The sequence below is a fragment of the Labeo rohita genome, chromosome 17 (genome assembly GCF_022985175.1).
Source record: "Labeo rohita strain BAU-BD-2019 chromosome 17, IGBB_LRoh.1.0, whole genome shotgun sequence".
Classification (NCBI taxonomy): Eukaryota; Metazoa; Chordata; class Actinopteri; order Cypriniformes; family Cyprinidae; genus Labeo; species Labeo rohita.
Window position 1 is genome coordinate 402589 of NC_066885.1, and position 20576 is coordinate 423164.

Sequence of the window (20576 nt, forward strand, 5' to 3'; positions counted from 1 at the left end):
AAGACATCATTTAAGCAGATTTCAAACAAAACCACTTCATTGTAATTTTTTACTCAAAAGAATTTATTGTTCGTTGATTTTACAAAAGGATTGATAAAACTTAAACAACATTATTGTGTAAAACTAGTAACAATACTGACACTGAAGCATCCTTAAACATAAAAAACTAAGAAAATCCTCATCAGTGTGCAAACAGTTTATACAAACACTTCCAATGTCAGGTTACAGTTCCTTATAAATTATTTAAATAGCATATATCTACACATTAAACAGAAACACAACTTTACCAATAACTTATTTTTTTAAAAAATTAGGCACAAACTATTTATATTAACAACTTTCCATTCATGTTCTACTGGGGCATCTCATAAAAAGTTTTTTTCTTTTATTATTTACAGAATTAATGTTTTACTACGTACAGTAGCTCTAAAACAAAACAGAACTGAATTCTAAATGGCACAAATATAATTTGCAATTTTTGCTGAGTTCAATTGTACAACAGTGAGGTAATATTTGTATGTTTACATCGTATTTTGTTCACCATTCATTCACCCCAGTCTGTTCCTCCCGGACGGAAGGAGACGCTCCAGTTGTTCTCTGTTTGTTTCAGTAATAAGTGGCACTGAGATGATTTCTCATGCATCCGTCTCCTCTCAACACAATAAATAAATTAAACAAGTGTGCCTATTATTCCTCTATAACATCTCCACTTCCTTTTCATTTCTGCTTTCTGCTCAAAAACTCTTGAATGATTATGTAAATGCTCATCAGGACATCTGTGTATTAATCTAAGCGTCAAATGACAAAGGTCCTTCTAGCCCTGAGAAGCACTCCACTCTATAAAGTGAAATTAAGACTCTTTGGATGTCATTGATGACTGAATGTGATCAAAAGCAGACTGCTGAATTTAGGGGGAAGTAATGGGTAACTTATGGAAAAACAAGCCTGAATCAATGAGTCCTGAAGGTCTGGATGTCTCAACGCAGAAGAGCAGGCTTTCACAAAGTCAAACCGACAGTCGGTCCTGTGCGTTACCCCTCAACAGTTCCTCCTGTGGGATCTCAAACCCACCAGAATCAAGGGGAAACTTGCTTCGGTTCATAAGTGGCTCCTTTGTCATGATCATAGTCCACAGCAGATCTGAGGTGACATTACAGAAGAACTTCCCTTTACCAGTCGCATGATAAGAAACAAGCCGCTCAGAGATCGATGAGACGAAGGTATTGATGGGTCTCTATGCTCGACTTGCTCCTGTGGTCCTTGTTTGGATTGAACGTTTTTGGATCCACAAAAGAGTTTTATAACACAGAACACATTTAAACCGACAGAAAAGAAGAAATAATGGGCACGTCCTTCAGGAAGACGCTGATGGGTGTTATGATGAATCTGCAAGAGAGTTAAACAAACACTCATGAGCTTTCCAGAACAGTAAGAGCACTATGGAGAGGAGTATTCTTCTAAACCATTCAAACGTGTTACCTCGGCATTCGTATTTGAGGTCTGAGAAGTAAACCATCTCTTGAGAGAAGACGAAGAGGCCAAGTCTTCCTCCGGCATATGTCTTGTCATAGATGGTGCCGGAATCAGCCAAGACTTTCTTGCCTTCATACATAGTAACTCTAAAAATCAATCAAAAGAACAGGAGTGAGTGAAGCCGCTTTGCTGATATAGCTGTCGTTTAGTAACTAGGACAAACGGCCCAGTGGTGTTCCTGGAGATCCAACCAGTTCCAACTCCGCTGTCAAGTGCTCCTTAATTAGTTGTGTTTGATGAGAGATACTAGAGCTGAACTGAGGAAAGTAGAGCTCCAGGTACAGAACTGGGCACCCCCATCTAAATTGGCTTCAACACTTACCTGATGAGTCCGGTTGTGGGTCTGTGGATCAGTTGCCATCTGTAGGCGGTGTAATCTTTCCAGCCGATATTCTTGGGGTCATGCCACAGGGTGCGCACCTGCAAACGGTCCAAAATAAGGTGAGCGGGACATTTCAAACACCAAACTCAATTGGATGCTTGAGAATGATACGTACTTGTCCTTCGGTGTCTCCAGTGTGCCACAAAGCGTTCCTGAGGTGTTCGCCAGGTCCTGTGGTCGAGTTCACTACTTTGATGGACAGTCCAGAGTAACCCTGTGCTTTAGTGGGCGTGTGAGACCAGTAGGTCTGCGTGATCTGTTTCCACATCACCACATAGAAACGTGAGCTGGATTGGTAGCCAAACACAAAGCCGGCGTAGTCGTCGTCACGGTCCGTGTTGATGAAGAACGTGCCGCTAAAGTCCACGGCATTGAACTCATCAAAACCTGAGGGACAACAAGAAGACGATGATTAACATTTGGATGTAGATGAATGTGTTTATCATGAGCCGTGTCTCTCGAGCACTTACCAACAGCGATGCCAGGATCGCAGTTGACGGTCTGCAGAAGTTCTTTGCCCTGGTGACGGACGACCCAGTTGGGATCGATTTGGGACGTTCCTGTGGGATCAAGAGGAACCATTTGGAACCTGCGGAAGTCTGTTTCACTGATGCCAAAGTTCTCCGGGCAAACGTCATAAATATCTGGCACGTTATCGACGTCAAAGTCATCCTTGCAAATGTCGCCTCGTCCATCTCCTGGACAAGAGAAAAGAGACACAAATTCAGTATGTGGGACGCACACACAAAATTAATGGACTTAAATCAACGCTAGCGCGTTGGACTCACCGTCTGAATCCAGTTGATCTGGGTTGAAGGCGAGTCGGCAGTTGTCTTTGTCGTCTGGCACACCGTCGTTGTCGTCGTCATGATCGCAGGCGTCTCCTTTGCCGTCCTTATCGTGGTCGGCCTGGTTGGCGTTGGGGATGTAGGGACAGTTGTCAAGGTTGTTCTGATGTCCATCCTCATCGATGTCCTGGTTGTTGTCACACTTGTCTCCAATGTTGTCCGAGTCAGAGTCGATCTGTGACATCACATGGATTATTGCAGCGTTCATCAATTGCTGTTGCACACTCGTGCTTTAAAAAAGCAAGTTCAAGCATCTCACCTGGTCAGGGTTGTGCTCCAGTGGGCAGTTGTCACAGTGGTCACCAACTCCGTCCAGGTCAGTGTCTCTCTGGTCAGTGTTGTACACATATGGACAGTTGTCCTTCTCGTTTAGAATGCCTAGACAAACAAATTCCAGTGTTACACCCTTGTAACGATTTCTGTGTTTCTTGTGTTGATCGGGTTAAATGATGCAAGACTTACCGTCACCATCGATGTCGATAGCACACGCATCACCCTCGCCGTTGTTGTCAGTGTCGGTCTGTTCTGGATTACTGTCATATGGGCAATTATCGCAACGGTCGCCAACTTGATCGCGGTCGTGGTCGAACTGTCTTGGGTTGAAGATGAACGGGCAGTTGTCCTGGTTCAAAACAAGAGCATCCAGCCAAGTCAGTGATGAAACCAGTAAGACAGAAAACATCTGGAGACACTCTCTACCTCACCAACCGAAATTTATAAATACACGCACACATCATAGAAAAGCACTAAACAAAATTGATGTCTGAAGCGATATGCCATGGACGTGACGGTTTGGGACACAGCTGTGCTGGAATGCACCGTTTGGCTGCAAGACTCTAACTGTTTGTTTGCCCAGTCAAATTTTTTCCCAGTGTACGATTTGAATTATGGATGTTAAACCAAGAGATCCAGAACGGCTGGATGGAAGCCATCATAAATGCTTTATTTATTTGCTACTGGCAACGTTTCTCTCTGTCTTCTCTCTTTTGTTCTCTCTGTAGCATGCTATGACAGTCATCTCTAACTGCTCCTGCAAAAGAACAATGTGTTTACAACTCACCCCGTCATCAGGGATCCCATCGTTGTCATCATCATTGTCACAAGCGTCTCCAATTCCATCTTTGTCATAGTCTTCTTGCCCAGAGTTGGGAAGTTCAGGACAGTTGTCCTAAAAATAACATGTTTTGATGAAGATTTTGCAACCTCGTTGCATAATTGGATATGGTTAGGAAACGGTCACATACCTTCTTGCAGTGGTAGGTGGCATTTTCCACACAGTGGAGGTTCGTGTTTGGCCACCCATCAAGGTCAGAGTCCTCTCCACAGATGTAACCGTTCCCAGCGTAGCCTGGTTTACATTCGCAGCGGTACATGATGTCAGAGAAGATGCCCAGGTAGATGCAGTTGGCATTCTTATTGCAGTCGTGGCTGCCATCCTTGCACGGGTTTCTAGGTGTGCAGACCTGTTAACAGGTCGATTTGATGTTGGTTAGCACTTCACGCAAGGAGAAAGAACTGGCTTTTCCTATCATCAACACTGTTCTGTAAACTATTCTAACCTGTTTGTTGGCAATGGCCTGCTCCGTTCCCCTGCCGAAGGGCTGCGATCCAGAGTAGCGTGGAGGGCAGGGCAGGCAGTTGTAACCTGGTTCTGTGTTCACACACTGATGGACTCCATTGAGCACGAAACAGGCATCGGGAACTTCTTTGCACTGCAGAGACCAAAATTAAGAATATTTAGAAACACTGGCATCTTCATTTAAAGGCATCTAACTCATTATCGTGACACCTTACCTCATCAATGTCTTGACAGTGGATTCCATCTCCAGTGTATCCAGTCGGACACTCGCCGCACTTCCAGGAGCCATCGGGGAAGCTGGTGCATTTGGCCCCAGCGAAACACGGGTTAGACAGACATCCATCTGTAGTACAGAATGGTGTTATTTTGATACTCTACAACAAGAATTTTCGCTTAAGCTTGATCCTTATCAACGAAGCAATGTTAAATCTTACCAACTGGACACAACTGGGAGTTGCACAAACGGGTTCCTTTGGCATCTCCCAGACATTCTTTTCCACCGTATTTGGGAGCGGGGCTGTTACACAGACGATGTCTGCGCTGCAGTCCTCCACCGCATGTGACAGAGCAAGAATCCCATGGTGACCAGGGTCCCCATCCTCCATTCACTGAGACAGCGAGAGAGACACATGGTCATTTGGGTTTTCAGGTTATATTCTCTAAACACGTCAATAGTCGCAAACACTCACCTGGGCACGGGTCCTTCTGGCACGGTTCGGTCTGACGACCGTCTCCCTCGCAGTCTTTCCCGCCCATCTGAGGCGTAGGGGAGTTGCACAACCGGATGCGAGTGATGACGCCCTCGCCACACGTCACTGAGCAGGAAGACCAGGGAGACCAGTGGCTCCAGCCACCATTCTGCTTGACTGCATGAAAACGGAAATAAGCATTAAAGATGTGCATGGGAATCCAAACATGATGTCAGCAGTGGATGCTGTTGAACTTACAGCGTTTGTCACATTCTTGAGTGTAGCAGTCTCTCGTCTGGACAGACGTGCCGTCGCAGTTGCTATTGATCCGGTCGCAAGAGCGTCCGCGCTGCTGAATGCCTCTGCCACAGGTCACCGAACAGTGCGTCCATTCGGACCAGGGCGACCAGCCGTCCACGCCCGCGTCGTTCGCTTGAAGACAAGAATGAGAGAACATGTCTCCAAATGTGGCCAGAGGTCAGATGAATTACATCGAAGAATTCTGAAACTGGACTTACGTGTTCCGCAGCGCGGACAGCATTCGCCGTCTGGGACGGTAGCGTTGGCACAGGGCATGAGAGGACAGGAGATCTCACGGCACACAGTGGCGGAGTTCTGCGAATAAAATATTTGAAGCAAGTTTAATCGCACGATCCCAACAGCTGCACATAATGGATGAGAAATAAACGCCTCTCAGCTGGCAATAAAAAGTGACCCTTGGCTTTGGCAGGAAAATCGTGTGGTGATATAAACTGTGAGAGGGCAGCAGGGAATACATCTGAACGGACTAACAAAGTGTTTTAATGTGGCCAGCATGAGGGTGGAGAAGACGTACTGAGTCAGCGGCCACAACCGCACACACACTAACACGCACGCAGGCGCTGGTCTCACCGGAAACCAGAGACAGCGGGTATCACTCACCAATTAAAACATTCCTGAATCCCGGCCATTCAGATGCATGTGTGCAGAGACAGAAAGACAGAATGCACCGAGAGAGAAAGAGATTGCACCTTTTTGCCTTCTCCAACTCCAAAACCAGGGCTTTTGAGCACATTTTACATTGGTTGAACATACCTGACATGTGCAGTGGGTGCAGCTGTCCACCGTCCACTCGTCTTTGTCTTTGTAAACGATGCCGTTGTGCAGACAAACCCCTTCGTGGACTTTAATCTGAGTCCTGATTAAGTTGTTCTCTGCCCACTGAAAGCCGGAAGAAGAACAGATTAGAAACAATTTTTTATTTCATGTGAGGGAAGTGACTGGGAAAACTGTTTGGGGTTAGAAGATAAACAGGGTGGGGAGACACATGTACGTATGAACGTCAGACAGACAGACAGACAGACAGAGAGCTGGTTTTGATCCTCACCACTTGGTGGAGCTCGTTTGACAACTGCTTCACCACCACGCCGAGTCCCTTGAGCTCCTTAAACATGCTGGACAGATCATCACAGGAGAAACCACAGATGTCCTGCAGATCTGAAGAGGAACAGGATTGTGACGTTAACTTCTCGAGTCCATGATGAGACCCCAGACACATTACAAACACATGACGATCAGCTGACCTTTAGACTTGTGTCCGGTGTAATCAGTGCGGATGGCCGGACTGGATCCGTTCACGGGGGTTTCCAGGGTCATGACATCAGCGATTACGGTTGCTGTTTTGACAACACATAAGCTTTAATACAATATTTTTTATATAGAAATGCATGCATTACATTTTATTTTTTCAGTTAATTTTATTCAACATAAGATTTAGCTCGAGAAAAACTCACAGCTCTCGCAGCCTTTGTTGCGTAAAATCGCGTCCAGCGTCGTTCCAAAAACAAACCGCACATTCTGGAGAACTCCCTGGAAAACGGGATAATGGTCAAAAACCGAGACTGGCAGAAAAAACCGAACTGAGTTCCAACAGCTACTATTACATGGAACATTCAGACGGAGACTGTAAAACAAAAACACTCGCTGAAGATTACACGCTTTGCGCGCATTATGCGTCTTTACGCATTTCCAAAAGTCTCATTAGAGGACGAAAGTATGCATCACATGGAAATGTAATACAACAAATACCACAAGTCATTACTATAAAGGCACATTTTGCTATAATCATGCATCTCTGATACACCACACATGAGCAAAATCCAGATTCTCACCATGAAGCGATCGGATTTGGCGGCTCCTTTGGCGATCCGCAGGCTCGAGATGTCCGCGTTCTCCTGATTCAGGATCTGCTGGATCGGAGCATCGAGTTCTTGATTGTTGATCTCCTCGCAGCCCACATGGACCTGAGCGCGATCCTCCTGCACAAACACCGTGATGTTCTTCCAGTGCCCGTTCGCCACGTTCACGTCCTCAATGGACACCAGATGCTGTCCGCTCGCGGTCCAGTACACCAGATCCACCGTGTTGGCTATGCCGTTCGAGATGATCTCAAAGACGGATCCGGTGCCGTCTCTCCTCTCCACGGAGATCAGGCTGCCTCGGGTGCGCTTGGCTTGCTTGAGGTTGGCGGTGAAGATGAAGCCCCTCTCGCTCTGGATGGAGTAGATCAGGTCCCTGAAGGAGAGCTCGGGCACTGAGGGGATCAGGTTCGGGTTCAGGATCTTGTACGCGGGGCTGTTTGGATCGGGTCCCTTCACTAAACTCACCCCGTGATGCTTCTTATGGACGTTTGTGAGCTCGAACAAATCGAACACGGTGTCATCGTCAGGCATTTCTGCGGATTTGGAGAGAAAACGCGTTGAGCGCACACAAATACATCAAACGCATGAAAATGGATGGAAGCGCAAAGTTTCTCCTCACCTACGTGTCTGCTGCTCACCGAACTCCAAAACAAGAGGCACAAAACGAGTCCTCTCAGAGTCATGATTCCCCCTGAAATCACATCACATCACATCACATCACACATCTGTACGAGAAGAATCCTCTTAAAAGCGCAACGCTGAAAATAAACACTCACCTGAAGAGAGACACTCTTATAACGAAGAAGCTCTGAAGAAATTCCCTTGTATCTTTGACTCTGTGTGTGTGTTTGTGTTGGAGATGTTCTGCTCTATCCGCACAGGAGACTCCAGCGCTATTTAAGTCATTTCACACATTCTTCCGCTGCTCTCTCGACCAATCGGCGTCCAGCAGGACGCGCACATTCAACATCAGGAGAAAAAACTGCACATTCCACAGCAAACTTTCCATCGGCCAACAATCTGCTGCGCGGGCGCGCGCACACACACACAAGCCAAAAATGACCTTTATATATAAATATTATGCACTACAGTTCAAAAGTCTGGAGTTAGTAAGATTTTCTCTTCTACTCAAAAATACAGTGAAATCAGAAATATAGTGAAATATTGTTACAATTGAAAACAGCTGTTTTCTCTCTGTTAAAATGTATCTGATGTGATCAAAGCTGAATTTTCAGCATCATTACTTCAGTCTTCATTGTCACATGATCCTTCAGAAATCTTGCTGCTCAAGAAACTTTTCTGATCATCAGCATTTATATAATATTTTTGTTTCATTTTACATTTTATTTTTCAAGATTCACAGATGAATAGCAGGTTCAAAAGAACAGCATTTATTTGACAACTTTACTGTCTTTACTGTGATGAATTTCTTACTAAATAACGAACTTTCCGCTCATCCAGCAGGATTCTGTTTGGTCTCTGAATCATTTGTTATGACAGAAATTCCATTAGCATTCCATTAGGATTGTGTTTGAAAAGGTCTGAATTTGGACATTATGGTATTTCCTGTTTATAAGTGTGATTTATTCCTCATATTAGTCAAATTTAACTATTCCTGTGCGACTAAGAAGTCATGAAATCAAAATGAGTTTGTTCCTTAAGGTGATTTTTCTCCAGTGCGGCAGATTCTAATGCAGCTGCTGCTGTATGTGTGTGTTTAATTATGTAAACGCCCAGGAAACATATCAAATATTATAGTGATGCTGTCATGGCTTATAAAACGAGCGGTGTGATGGTACAGGCCCGCTGACGCTCGCGTGTGGGCGGAACAGAGAAACACAAAGCCTTCTGAAGGCTCGACGGAACCGGCCTGATGTCAGTGTTTCCAGTGGATGTGCAGAGATATGTGTGTCACTGAACGCCTGTTCAATATCACTCACTGGAGTTTAAAACAAACAGACGATCAGCAGTTACACACTCCAACATCTCTGCGCTGCGTCTCCTGATGAAAAATAATAATATGACAGAAGTTTTTCAGTGCGGTGTACGTCCCGTAACAACAGTGGCCACAAAATACATTTAAATGTCTCAGTGTCGTTCAGTGGTAAAGATCAAAGCGAAGGAAGACTGAAGTGAAGTTTGTTTTGGGAGCAGCTCCTGCGGCGTCTGATCAGACACAGACTCGTGCTGTGATATTTCATGACCGAATGACAGTCGCACATTTAGAAGATTGATTATAGAAGCTCAGAATTGTTAAATCTATCCTGAGAAACACTCTATGCTTTATTTCTCATAGGAAATGACCTCATGCTTATGATTTGTGATTGTAATTGTGACAGAAGTAGGTCAGATGAACTTAGAAGATGAAGATGAAGTGAACATACAGAGCTCCAGAATCTGACATCTGCTGAGAACAAACCATCAGACGCTTCGTGTTCGGCCTGTGAAAGAAGAAAAACATCCTCATGATGATTGTCAGATTAAAAACGCATCATCAGCTTCAACTTAACTGACATTTACTGAAGATGACATGAGTGACGCTCACCTGTGGAAGAGTCTGAGAGATCTACTGTCAGAATATGCAGGATTTATTCACCTGTTTTACCATCTGACACACTGAAAGAACAGTTGAAGTTTACTGACCCTCAAGCCATCCAAAATGTAGATGAGTTTGTTTGTTCATCAGATTTGTAGAAATGTGTCATTCCATTACTGTCTCACCAATGGATGTGAATGGGTGCCGTCAGAACGAGAGTCCAAACAGCTGATTAAAAACATCACAATAATCCACACCACTCCAGTCCAACTGTAAATCTTTTGTCTTCTCAAGATGTTAACTGACGGACTGGAGTGGTGTGGATTATTGTGATGTTTTTATCAGCCGGTTGGCCCCTTATTCTGACGGTACCCATTCACTGCAGAGGATCCATTGGTGAGCAAGTAATGGAATGGCACATTTCTTTTGCTATTAAATGTCAACTTTTCAGATCATTAGTGATACAAGATTAGGATGAGTTTGTTCATCAGATTTGTAGAAATGTGTCATTCCATCACTGTCTCACCAATGCAGTGAATGGGTGTCAGAATGAGAGTCCAAACAGCTGATAAAAACATCACGATAATCCACAAGTAATCCACAAAACTCCAGTCCATCAGTTCACATCTTGAGAAGACAAAAGATGAAACAAATCCATCATTAAGACGCTTTGAACTAAAAGTCCATAAGAATCCATAATCCATAATAACACTTCCTCCAGTGTAAAAGTGGTCTGGTCTGAATCAGGAGAGAAATCTGCACAGATCAAGCACCGTTTACAAGCCAAAACAGTCCAAAACAGCTCTAAACTGTAAATCTTTTGTCTTCTCAAGATGTGAACTGATGGACTGGAGTGGTGTGGATTACTTGTGGATTACTGTGATGTTTTTATCAGCTGTTTGGACTCTCATTCTGACGGCACCCATTCACTGCATTGGTGAGACAGTGATGGAAATGACAAATTTCTACAAATCTGATGAACAAACAAACTCATCCTAATCTTATATCACTAATGATCTGAAAAGATGACATTTAATAGCATTCTGACGGCACCCATTCACTGCAAAGGATCCATTGCTGCGAGTGATGTAATGACACATTTTCTACAAATCTGATGAACAAACAAACTCGTCTACATTTTGCATGGCCTGAGGGTTCAGTACTTCATAGTTGATTTTTTTTACCTCAACACACATCAAAGTTGTTTGCACAATCTAACTCAATAAAAATGAAAAACTTGGCATTTCAATCCATCTGTGACATGTAACACCTTTAACACAGTTTTTTGTACTTGCCTTCATAGTTAGCAGAATCTGTATCTGTCAAGTGGGATTTATAGAGATACATCACTGAAACTGTCACCGCTTCATCACTCCCTCAGATTAGATGCGTGTGGACCTGAGGGTGATGGTGGGATCTGTAGCCCCAGGCCTGGAACTTTCCAATAAATGATGAGTCACTGGCATCGGTTGTGTTTTTTGCCACGGGCGCAGCTGTCAAGCTCCAACAAATGGAGAGTTCCTCTGAATTCAGAAACTCGACGTGTTTAATTTGACATTCAGACATCAGATCTGGATCCTTCCTCACACTGATGATTTAAGAGATTTGTCCTTTAGGAATGGTGCCATTTCCTGGGATTTTCATGGCACTGCTCCTCATTTCTTTGGAAAATATTCCATAACTAAATAAAGGCAGTTTAGATGATGTGATCTGACAAACACTGTCTGATTGATCCAAACACTCCAATCCAAACATGCAGTCGCTCTCATTCCTCCGGCTCATTCACTGACCTGAGCGGCTTTTAGTCCAAATCTCAGATTTCACAGATGGAAATTTATTGGGTTTTTGTGCATCTGAAATACTATAGCAAAAACAAATGCTTGACATTTGCATCAATCGACCAGTCTGCATTTCATTGTTATTATAGTTAACAAACTTTGTTACTTGACATAAAGTAAACATTAACTGAAATAACTTAAATATGACTTTTTATTTGATGTAGTGGCCTAGGGCAACATTCCTCAGGTTTAGTTAATTTTAGTTAGAAAATACAGCTAAAAAAAAAACAAAAAAAAAACCTATATATATATATATATATATATATATATATATATATTAAATCACAACTACTAAAAATTAAAAAAAGCGCACAACAGAATTACTAAAACTTTAACTAAAATTAAAATTTAATTTTTTATATATATATATATATATATATATATAAAAAACTAAATGTAATAAAAAAACAACAAAAACAAAAGTATTAAAACTAAATCAAATTAAAATCTAAAAATAAAAATTAAAACTACATAAAAAATAATAATGATAACAGAATCTCTATGATTTGCACAGTACCTGTTCGGTCATGAACACAATTAAAGTTAAAGTAAATTGACTAGAAAGGTTTGCAATCCATTTTTCTTGTGTAATTTGGGTTAAATGTGATATTTGTTGATTAAAATTACACTTTCTATATGAAAGTAGTGCGTCAGTAAAATGTATTGATGATGGCACATGGAAGCAAGTTATTACATTTTGATTAAGGATTATGAAGATAAGCATTTATTTCTGTAGAATGATGTCACTGATGAATCATTCACGATAAGAGCAGAACATGAGTGACCGTAATCTTCATCTTCTGTCTTAAATTCAAAACTAAGAGTTTAAACCCTTTGCCTGGAATTCTTTGTCCTGCACTAACTCATGCAGTTACTACGAACGTGCTGTGGATCATCCGTCCACAGATGCTGTTATTTAGACTCTTTGTCCCGCCGTGTCCTCAGGGCTCAGTCTGGACTCATCATGTATGTAGGTAACGGGGTGAAGGAGCACACGTCCTCAGGAACACACGCTTATGCTCATCTCTGACACGCTTGACCTTCCGGGAAAGAGAGCTTGAAAATCTCTGCAGATTGCTTCATGCTTGTGGATGACAAACATGATACTTAGGGTTTAGTTCAAGCGATGCTTTTCAAACACTGCTGAGCAATCGGGATTGAAACTGTCAGACGAACAGCAGTAGCTGTGAGATTAATGATGCCAAGAAGATCAAGTCAAGTGTGTTTGTGTAGCACATGAGGTTTACAGAAAGTCATGCTGTCATGAGATCAGTGCTGTTCTAGTAAGAGATTTAAAGATCAGTCAGTTTCGAAAGAAAAAAACGACTGATGTTTAACTTTCTTGTTAGGAGAAGACTGACCAATATTTAAATCTCTTAACAGAACCAACCGATATTTAAAACTCTTGACTGAACAAAACTGACCAATGTTTAAAACTCTTAACTTAATAATCTCTTAATTTAATTTAATTTAATTTAACTTAATTTAACTTTATTTAACTTAATTTAATCTCTTAATATTTTAATATCTTAATTTTCTTATTAGGAGAAAACTGACCAATATTTAAATCTCCTAACATAACAGAACCAACCGATATTTAACTTTCTTAACAGTACAAAACTGACCGATATTTAAATCTGTTACCTGAACAAAACTGACCAATATTTAACTTTCTTGTTAGGAGAAAACTGACCGATATTTAAATGTCTTAACTGAACAAAACTGACCAATATTTAAATCTCTTAACATAACAGAACCAACCGATATTTAACTTTCTTAACAGTACAAAACTGACTAATATTTAATTTCTTATTAGGACAAAACCGACCAATATGTAAATCCCTTAACAGAACAAAACTGACCAATATTTAAATCTCTTAATAGAACAAAACCCACCGAAATTTAACTTTTTTAACAGAACAAAACCGACTGATATTTAATTTTCTTTTTAGGACAAAACCGACCAATATTTAAATCTCTTAACTGAACAAAACTGACCAATATTTAACTTTCTTGTTAGGAGAAAACTGACCGATATTTAAATCTTTTAACTGAACAAAACTGACCAATATTTAACTTTCTTTTTAGAAAACAAATTTAAATCTGAACAAAACTGACCAATATTTAATTTTCTTATTAGGAGAAAACTGACCGATATTTAAATCTCTTAACATAACAGAACCAACCGATATTTAACTTTCTTAACAGTACAAAACTGGCCAATATTTAAATCTCTTAACAGAACAGAACCAACCGATATTTAACTTTCTTAACAGTACAAAACTGGCCAATATTTAAATCTCTTAACAGAACAGAACCAACCGATATTTAACTTTCTTAACAGTACAAAACTGGCCAATATTTAAATCTCTTAACATAACAGAACCAACCGATATTTAACTTTCTTAACAGTACAAAACTGGCCAATATTTAAATCTCTTAACAGAACAGAACCAACCGATATTTAACTTTCTTTACAGTACAAAACCGACTAATATTTAATTTCTTATTAGGACAAAACCGACCGATATTTAAATCTCTTAACTGAACAAAACTGACCAATATTTAACTTTCTTGTTAGGAGAAAACTGACCGATATTTAAATCTTTTAACTGAACAAAACTGACCAATATTTAACTTTCTTGTTAGGAGAAAACTGACCGATATTTAAATCTCTTAACTGAACAAAACTGACCAATATTTAATTTTCTTATTAGGAGAAAACTGACCGATATTTAAATCTCTTAACAGAACAGAACCAACCGATATTTAACTTTCTTTACAGTACAAAACCGACTAATATTTAATTTCTTATTAGGACAAAACCGACCAATATGTAAATCCCTTAACAGAACAAAACTGACCGATATTTAAATCTCTTAATAGAACAAAACCAACCGAAATTTAACTTTTTTAACAGAACAAAACCGACTGATATTTAATTTTCTTTTTAGGACAAAACCGACCGATATTTAAATCTCTTAACTGAACAAAACTGACCAATATTTAACTTTCTTGTTGGGAGAAAACTGACCGATATTTAAATCTTTTAACTGAACAAAACTGACCAATATTTAACTTTCTTGTTAGGAGAAAACTGACCGATATTTAAATCACTTAACTGAACAAAACTGACCAATATTTAACTTTCTTGTTAGGAGAAAACTGACCGATATTTAAATCTCTTAACTGAACAAAACTGACCAATATTTAATTTTCTTATTAGGAGAAAACTGACCGATATTTAAATCTCTTAACATAACAGAACCAACCGATATTTAACTTTCTTAACAGTACAAAACTGGCCAATATTTAAATCTCTTAACAGAACAGAACCAACCGATATTTAACTTTCTTTACAGTACAAAACCGACTAATATTTAATTTCTTATTAGGACAAAACCGACCGATATTTAAATCTCTTAACTGAACAAAACTGACCAATATTTAACTTTCTTGTTAGGAGAAAACTGACCGATATTTAAATCTTTTAACTGAACAAAACTGACCAATATTTAACTTTCTTGTTAGGAGAAAACTGACCGATATTTAAATCTTTTAACTGAACAAAACTGACCAATATTTAACTTTCTTGTTAGGAGAAAACTGACTGATATTTAAATCTCTTAACTGAACAAAACTGACCAATATTTAACTTTCTTATTAGGAGAAAACTGACCGATATTTAAATCTCTTAACAGAACAGAACCAACCGATATTTAACTTTCTTTACAATACAAAACCGACTAATATTTAATTTCTTATTAGGACAAAACCGACCAATATGTAAATCCCTTAACAGAACAAAACTGACCAATATTTAAATCTCTTAATAGAACAAAACCAACCGAAATTTAACTTTTTTAACAGAACAAAACCGACTGATATTTAATTTTCTTTTTAGGACAAAACCGACCGATATTTAAATCTCTTAACAGAACAAAACTGACCAATATTTAACTTTCTTGTTAGGAGAAAACTGACCGATATTTAAATCTCTTAACAGAACAGAACCAACCGATATTTAACTTTCTTTACAGTACAAAACCGACTAATATTTAATTTCTTATTAGGACAAAACCGACCAATATGTAAATCCCTTAACAGAACAAAACTGACCAATATTTAAATCTCTTAATAGAACAAAACCAACCGAAATGTAACTTTTTTAACAGAACAAAACCGACTGATATTTAATTTTCTTTTTAGGACAAAACCGACCGATATTTAAATCTCTTAACAGAACAGAACCGACCAGTCAGTTTTGTTCTATTAAGAGATTTAAATATCAATTGGTTTTATACAATTAAGAGATTTAAATGTTGTTCTATTAAGAGATTTAAACATCGGTCAGTTTTGTTCTAATAAGAACCTTAAATATCGGTTGGTTTTGTTTGATAAAGAGATTTAAATTTTGTTCAGTTTTGTTCAGTTAAGAGAATTAAACATCAGTCAGTTTTATTCTAGTAAGAGATTTAATTGCCTTTTGGATTTCAATTGGTTGGTCGGTCGGTTTTGTCCAAATCATGAGTAAGCAGCTCTCAAAATCTATTAAAAAAATATAAACGAATGAAAATACTGGTGTCACAGGTGAAAACCTGCCTAAGCATAAATAATGACACAGCTGGTTGTCTAAAGCGAGAAACAGCCAGTTGTCGACGAGTCTGATGTGAATGTAATTAGCAGTCATTTAGGTCACAATGTTGAGAAATATAGAGTATGGTTTTCATTTCAATTAGTAATGGCTCTAATTTCAGGCACAATTATTATATTGTGATGGCATTCTTTACGGTGGTTGAAAATGACTTGTATTGTGGTAAAGATTTTGGTCATATCGCACATCAAGAAGCTACTGGAACCTCAACACATAATGACTTAATTCAGTGTTGGATCCATTTCTGTTCTCATCACACACAGAAAGTGACTCACGAGTCCGTATATAGTCCGTCCTGTGCTTTGTCTGTCTGTCCCGAACACAGAGCAGGTCGACAGACAGATGCTGAATTAGGGCTGATGTAACAGGGATAATGGATTTAGCTTTGAATCGCTGGAATGTCACATTTCAACCACATCCAGTTTGGACGAGTTCGTTTGGGTTTCTCGTGTGGCATATGCTTCTCTCCGATCATAGGAAGGGAATGCGTCTGTCCCACAGGATCTTCAAACATCTTCTGAATGAAGAATCAAGAAAAGGTGCAGCAGTAGCCGGTCGTTCCTGATACGTCTCACATTGCATCTCCATTTATGGGCAGTGAGGGAGCCCAAATGGTTCTGTGTCGCAGCGAGCCGGAATATTCGGAGCTTGATTTGACGAGCACATCTGTGCGTCTTACATCACCGACACTGTTTATACAGAGCTTCACATTCTCTGTGACGGCATCTTTCTGCTGCCAACGTCTTCATCATAAACGTCTCGGAAAGCCATTTGGTAAAAATAAATGAATAAACAATAGAGATTAGTGTAAATGTTCCTTCAGATGTCTGATATATCTGAACTGTAAATACATGTAAAGAGCGTGAGTCAGAGGTCAGAGGTCATTCTGATTCACTCACCGCCTGTGTCTCCTCAATAGGCTTATGAAATCACAGCTGTTCACTGTTGCTCAATGTTTAAGGGCCAAAACTCATAAAATATAATGTGATCATTAGAAGCAGAGCCGGTCGTTCACAGCGCAGGTCTTTCCCATGAAATCATGCAGATCTTCACGACTGCAAACACTGTTTGTGGAGCACTTGCCAACCTGGTGGAATAATTAACATAGGTTTTTGAAAGAATTAAATGAACACACAAATGAAATCAAAGATGTTTTCACACATGCAAATGTTCAGGCTTCATATTCATGGACTCTGAAATCATGCATCTATCATCAACAGCAGATAAATGTACCAGTTTGGCATCGGCTCTGAAGACACATGCGCACCGGCATCGGTAGCCCCCAGGAATCACACTCCTCAAATATGGGTCAGAACCTCAGAGGAACCAGCTGAGAAAAGTAAAGCAGGATCATTCATTGAGGGGGGTAAAAGAACTGCGCGTGATGCCAAAACTCGACCCGCTACAGAAAGTACAGCAAACACACACGTCTGCTGAACTGATTTATGCAAAGGATGGTGAAGTCTGCGGCTTCCAGCATTTGCTTTCACAGTGAACAGAAGCGTGTGTCAGAGCAACAGCCTGTAATTTACCTCAATATAAAGATCCGCCGTAATGAACGGCTGCTCAAAACCACCGTATGAGGAGATGCACAGAGAGGCCGTTCACGCTCACAGAATCTGAATCCGGTGAAGCCTAATAAAATGCATTGAAAAGCACGCCTTGGTTTTGATCTGGACCGTCTCCAAACTTTAAACGGATCTGATTTATTGGGTTTTTAAGTTTGATGTTCAAACTTTCTTACAGAAGCTGAAAGCTCAGATCATTCCAGTATCAGAAGCAGGATTGCGTTTGTGAAACTTGCTCCTCGAAATGTTTCCTCAAAGCCAGTTTCTCTGAACGGCCACTGAAGTTGTAGGAATCTAGAAGCTGAACATAAACAAAAAGAATAAACAAAAATGATGCACCATGAAAATAGCTGTTGTAAAAAAATATACTGAAGCAGTTCAGAAGCTGTAATGTGAACTGATGCATCTTCACCTCAGAGACTGAACACTTGCTTGTCCTCGTCACTCTTTACATGCTCTTCAGCATTCACAATACCCTACATCAACACATCCTGACAGGAATCACACTTCAGTATGGGTACGGGTTGGATTTTTTGCCCGCCTGAGTTTGTTTTGCATTACTGTCCTCACCTGACAAACTGAACCAGCCAGAGAACCCAGCAGACAGAATTGCATAGGCTTGTTCCTGTTCCCAGATCCTAACTGGCAGGAGTCGGCCTCCAAGAACACATCCCAGGCCGGAAGGATGTTAAATTCCTGCCAGAACCACCTCCACTCTGGGTTTTGTGCACAAGTCCTCCTTGAGGCAACACAGGGGCTTGGTTTTGGCAAGTTCACTTTGTTGAACTCAATAAACCCGTTGCCTGAGAGCAGTAGGGTCACTTGAAATCACAGACTTACTGGTAGGTGGTCGACCACGTTTGCCACCTCAAGGAGATGGAGATCCTGCAGGGACAATGGGCCCCTTTCATTGTTGATCCTACCTCCAAGTCATTCCCCAACCTGATTTCTGGAGCCTTAATCTCTAATCAAACACACCTGATTCAACTCATCTCTCACTTTAAGTTCAGGATGCACACCAAGATGCTGCATCCTCCTACCTCACTCTTATAAGTTTACATCCTCTCCAGAAGACTGAGCTTGGTAAGCAAATGACACCATCACTTTCCAGAACCTTCTCATTGACCCTCGCCGGAACACCAAATCTTTGACAATATTTAAGAAACGTAAAGGATTAGTTCACTTTCAGAACAAAAATTGACAAATAATTTACTCACCCCCTCGTGGACTTCTATGGTGCCCGTGAGTTTAAACATCCAAAATATAGTTTCAATGCAGCTTCAAAGGGCTCTAAACGATCCCAGACGAGGAATAAGGGTCTTATCTAGTAAAAAGATTGGTTATTTTCCAAAAAAACGTACAGTTTCTATACTTTTTAACCTCAAACACTCGTCTTGTCTAGCTCTGTGTGAACTCTGTGTAATCCGGGTCAATACAGTTAGGGTATGTCTAAAAACTCCCATCTCATTTTCTCTTCCAACATCAAAATTGTCCTACAAGGCCGTTTGATCTTCTTCGCACGTTCACTTTGTAAACACTGGGTCGGTGCTTCGGCAGCGATGTAGGACGATTTTAAAGTTGGAGGAGAAAATGACGTGGGAGTTTTTCGACATACCCTAACTGTCTTGACCCAGATTACACAGAGTTCACACAGAGCTAGACAAGATGAGTGTTTGAGGTTAAAAAGTATGTAAATTGTAATTTTTTTAAAAAAAATAACCAATCACTTTCCTAGATAAGACCCTCCTTCCTTGTCTGGGATCATTTAGAGCCTTTTGAAGCTGCATTTAAACTACATTTTGGAAGTTCAAACTCATGGGCACCATAGAAGTCCATTATATGGAGAAAAATGCTGAAATGTTTTCCTCAAGAAACATAATTCTTTATGAGTGAAGCAAGAAAGACACAAACATATTGGATGACAAGAGGGTGAGTACATTATCTGTAAATTTTTGTTCTGGAAGTGAACTATTCCTTTGATCCCTTGCTGTTTTAGCTTCTATATGGTTCTAAGTACATCTAAAACTAACACTTGTCATGTTTATCGCCTCTTCGTGATAAATCCGTATTCCTCAATTGTAAGTCGCTTTGGATAAAAGCATCTGCTCAATGAAAAAATGTAAATGCCATCAGCTCATTAAGAAAGACGTGAAGATCTGAAATGGGTGTGTCAGGCAAAAGAGTGGGGACTGCAGTAACGTGGTTGTGAACCACTGTTGTAACCTACCTTCTAGTTCCTTGCTGCCCAGACATTTATGAAGAAGTGGGAGATTCAGTTGCAGTCTTCCTGGAGAAAGGCCGAATCGCTTCAGCTCCTGAAAATGGTGTTGTCTGCTGTTGTTTCTCCCGAGGTGTCCCACGTTTCTCCACATCATTGCCTCGTCTTCACAAGCGATGGAGAAGTAGGGCTCCAGCCGATTGCCAAGGTTCAGTGGTTCCAGAGACACCCGCTCTCTTCTTCTCAGCTCCGGAGCCTGCTTTAGAGTCCAGTCCAGCGCCTGGATCCGTTACGGCCCGTATTTTCAGCACCACCCTGGCTGTCCACTGGGGTTCCTATTCCTTTAGATCCTCCCTGATCCATCCCTCCGGCACCGCCCTGCTGCCCACCAGGGTTCCTTTGGATCCTTCATAGTCCGTTCCTCCAGCACCATGTTTGCTGTCAGCTGGGGTTTTACCAGACTTTGTTTTGAGTACTGTTGTGTTTCCCTTCCTCCAATCCTTTGGTCTTGTCTTGGTGTTGCGTTGGGTCTGGCATATTTTATGTTTTAG

General features: G+C 40.7%; 1 protein-coding gene across 1 annotated transcript; it reads right to left on the minus strand.

Annotated features, from left to right (window-relative positions):
* Positions 1 to 39: 39 nt before the first annotated feature.
* thbs1a (thrombospondin 1a) lies at positions 40 to 8121 on the minus strand. Its single transcript, XM_051133114.1, has 23 exons — positions 7988 to 8121; positions 7831 to 7902; positions 7182 to 7744; positions 6804 to 6879; positions 6594 to 6686; positions 6398 to 6507; positions 6106 to 6231; positions 5550 to 5646; positions 5290 to 5463; positions 5032 to 5208; positions 4777 to 4950; positions 4558 to 4685; positions 4323 to 4475; positions 4008 to 4226; positions 3824 to 3931; positions 3226 to 3385; positions 3023 to 3141; positions 2704 to 2938; positions 2386 to 2613; positions 2031 to 2302; positions 1856 to 1953; positions 1480 to 1619; positions 40 to 1386 (listed from the first exon to the last, which is right to left on the minus strand). The coding sequence occupies exons 2-23, from the start codon at positions 7892 to 7894 to the stop codon at positions 1376 to 1378; spliced, it is 3525 nt and encodes a 1174-aa protein (XP_050989071.1). The 5' UTR covers positions 7895 to 7902; positions 7988 to 8121; the 3' UTR covers positions 40 to 1375.
* Between the last annotated feature and the right edge of the window lie 12455 nt (positions 8122 to 20576).

Excerpts from the sequence above, each read along its gene's own strand:
- thbs1a (XM_051133114.1), bottom strand. The coding sequence starts at position 7,894 with ATGACTCTGAGAGGACTCGTTTTGTGCCTCTTGTTTTGGAGTTCGGTG. Across the intron at positions 5,209-5,289 it reads TCAAGAATGTGACAAACGCT|TCAAGCAGAATGGTGGCTGG; the intron begins GTAAGTTCAACA and ends GTTTTCATGCAG. Across the intron at positions 1,620-1,855 it reads CCCACAACCGGACTCATCAG|AGTTACTATGTATGAAGGCA; the intron begins GTAAGTGTTGAA and ends ATTGATTTTTAG.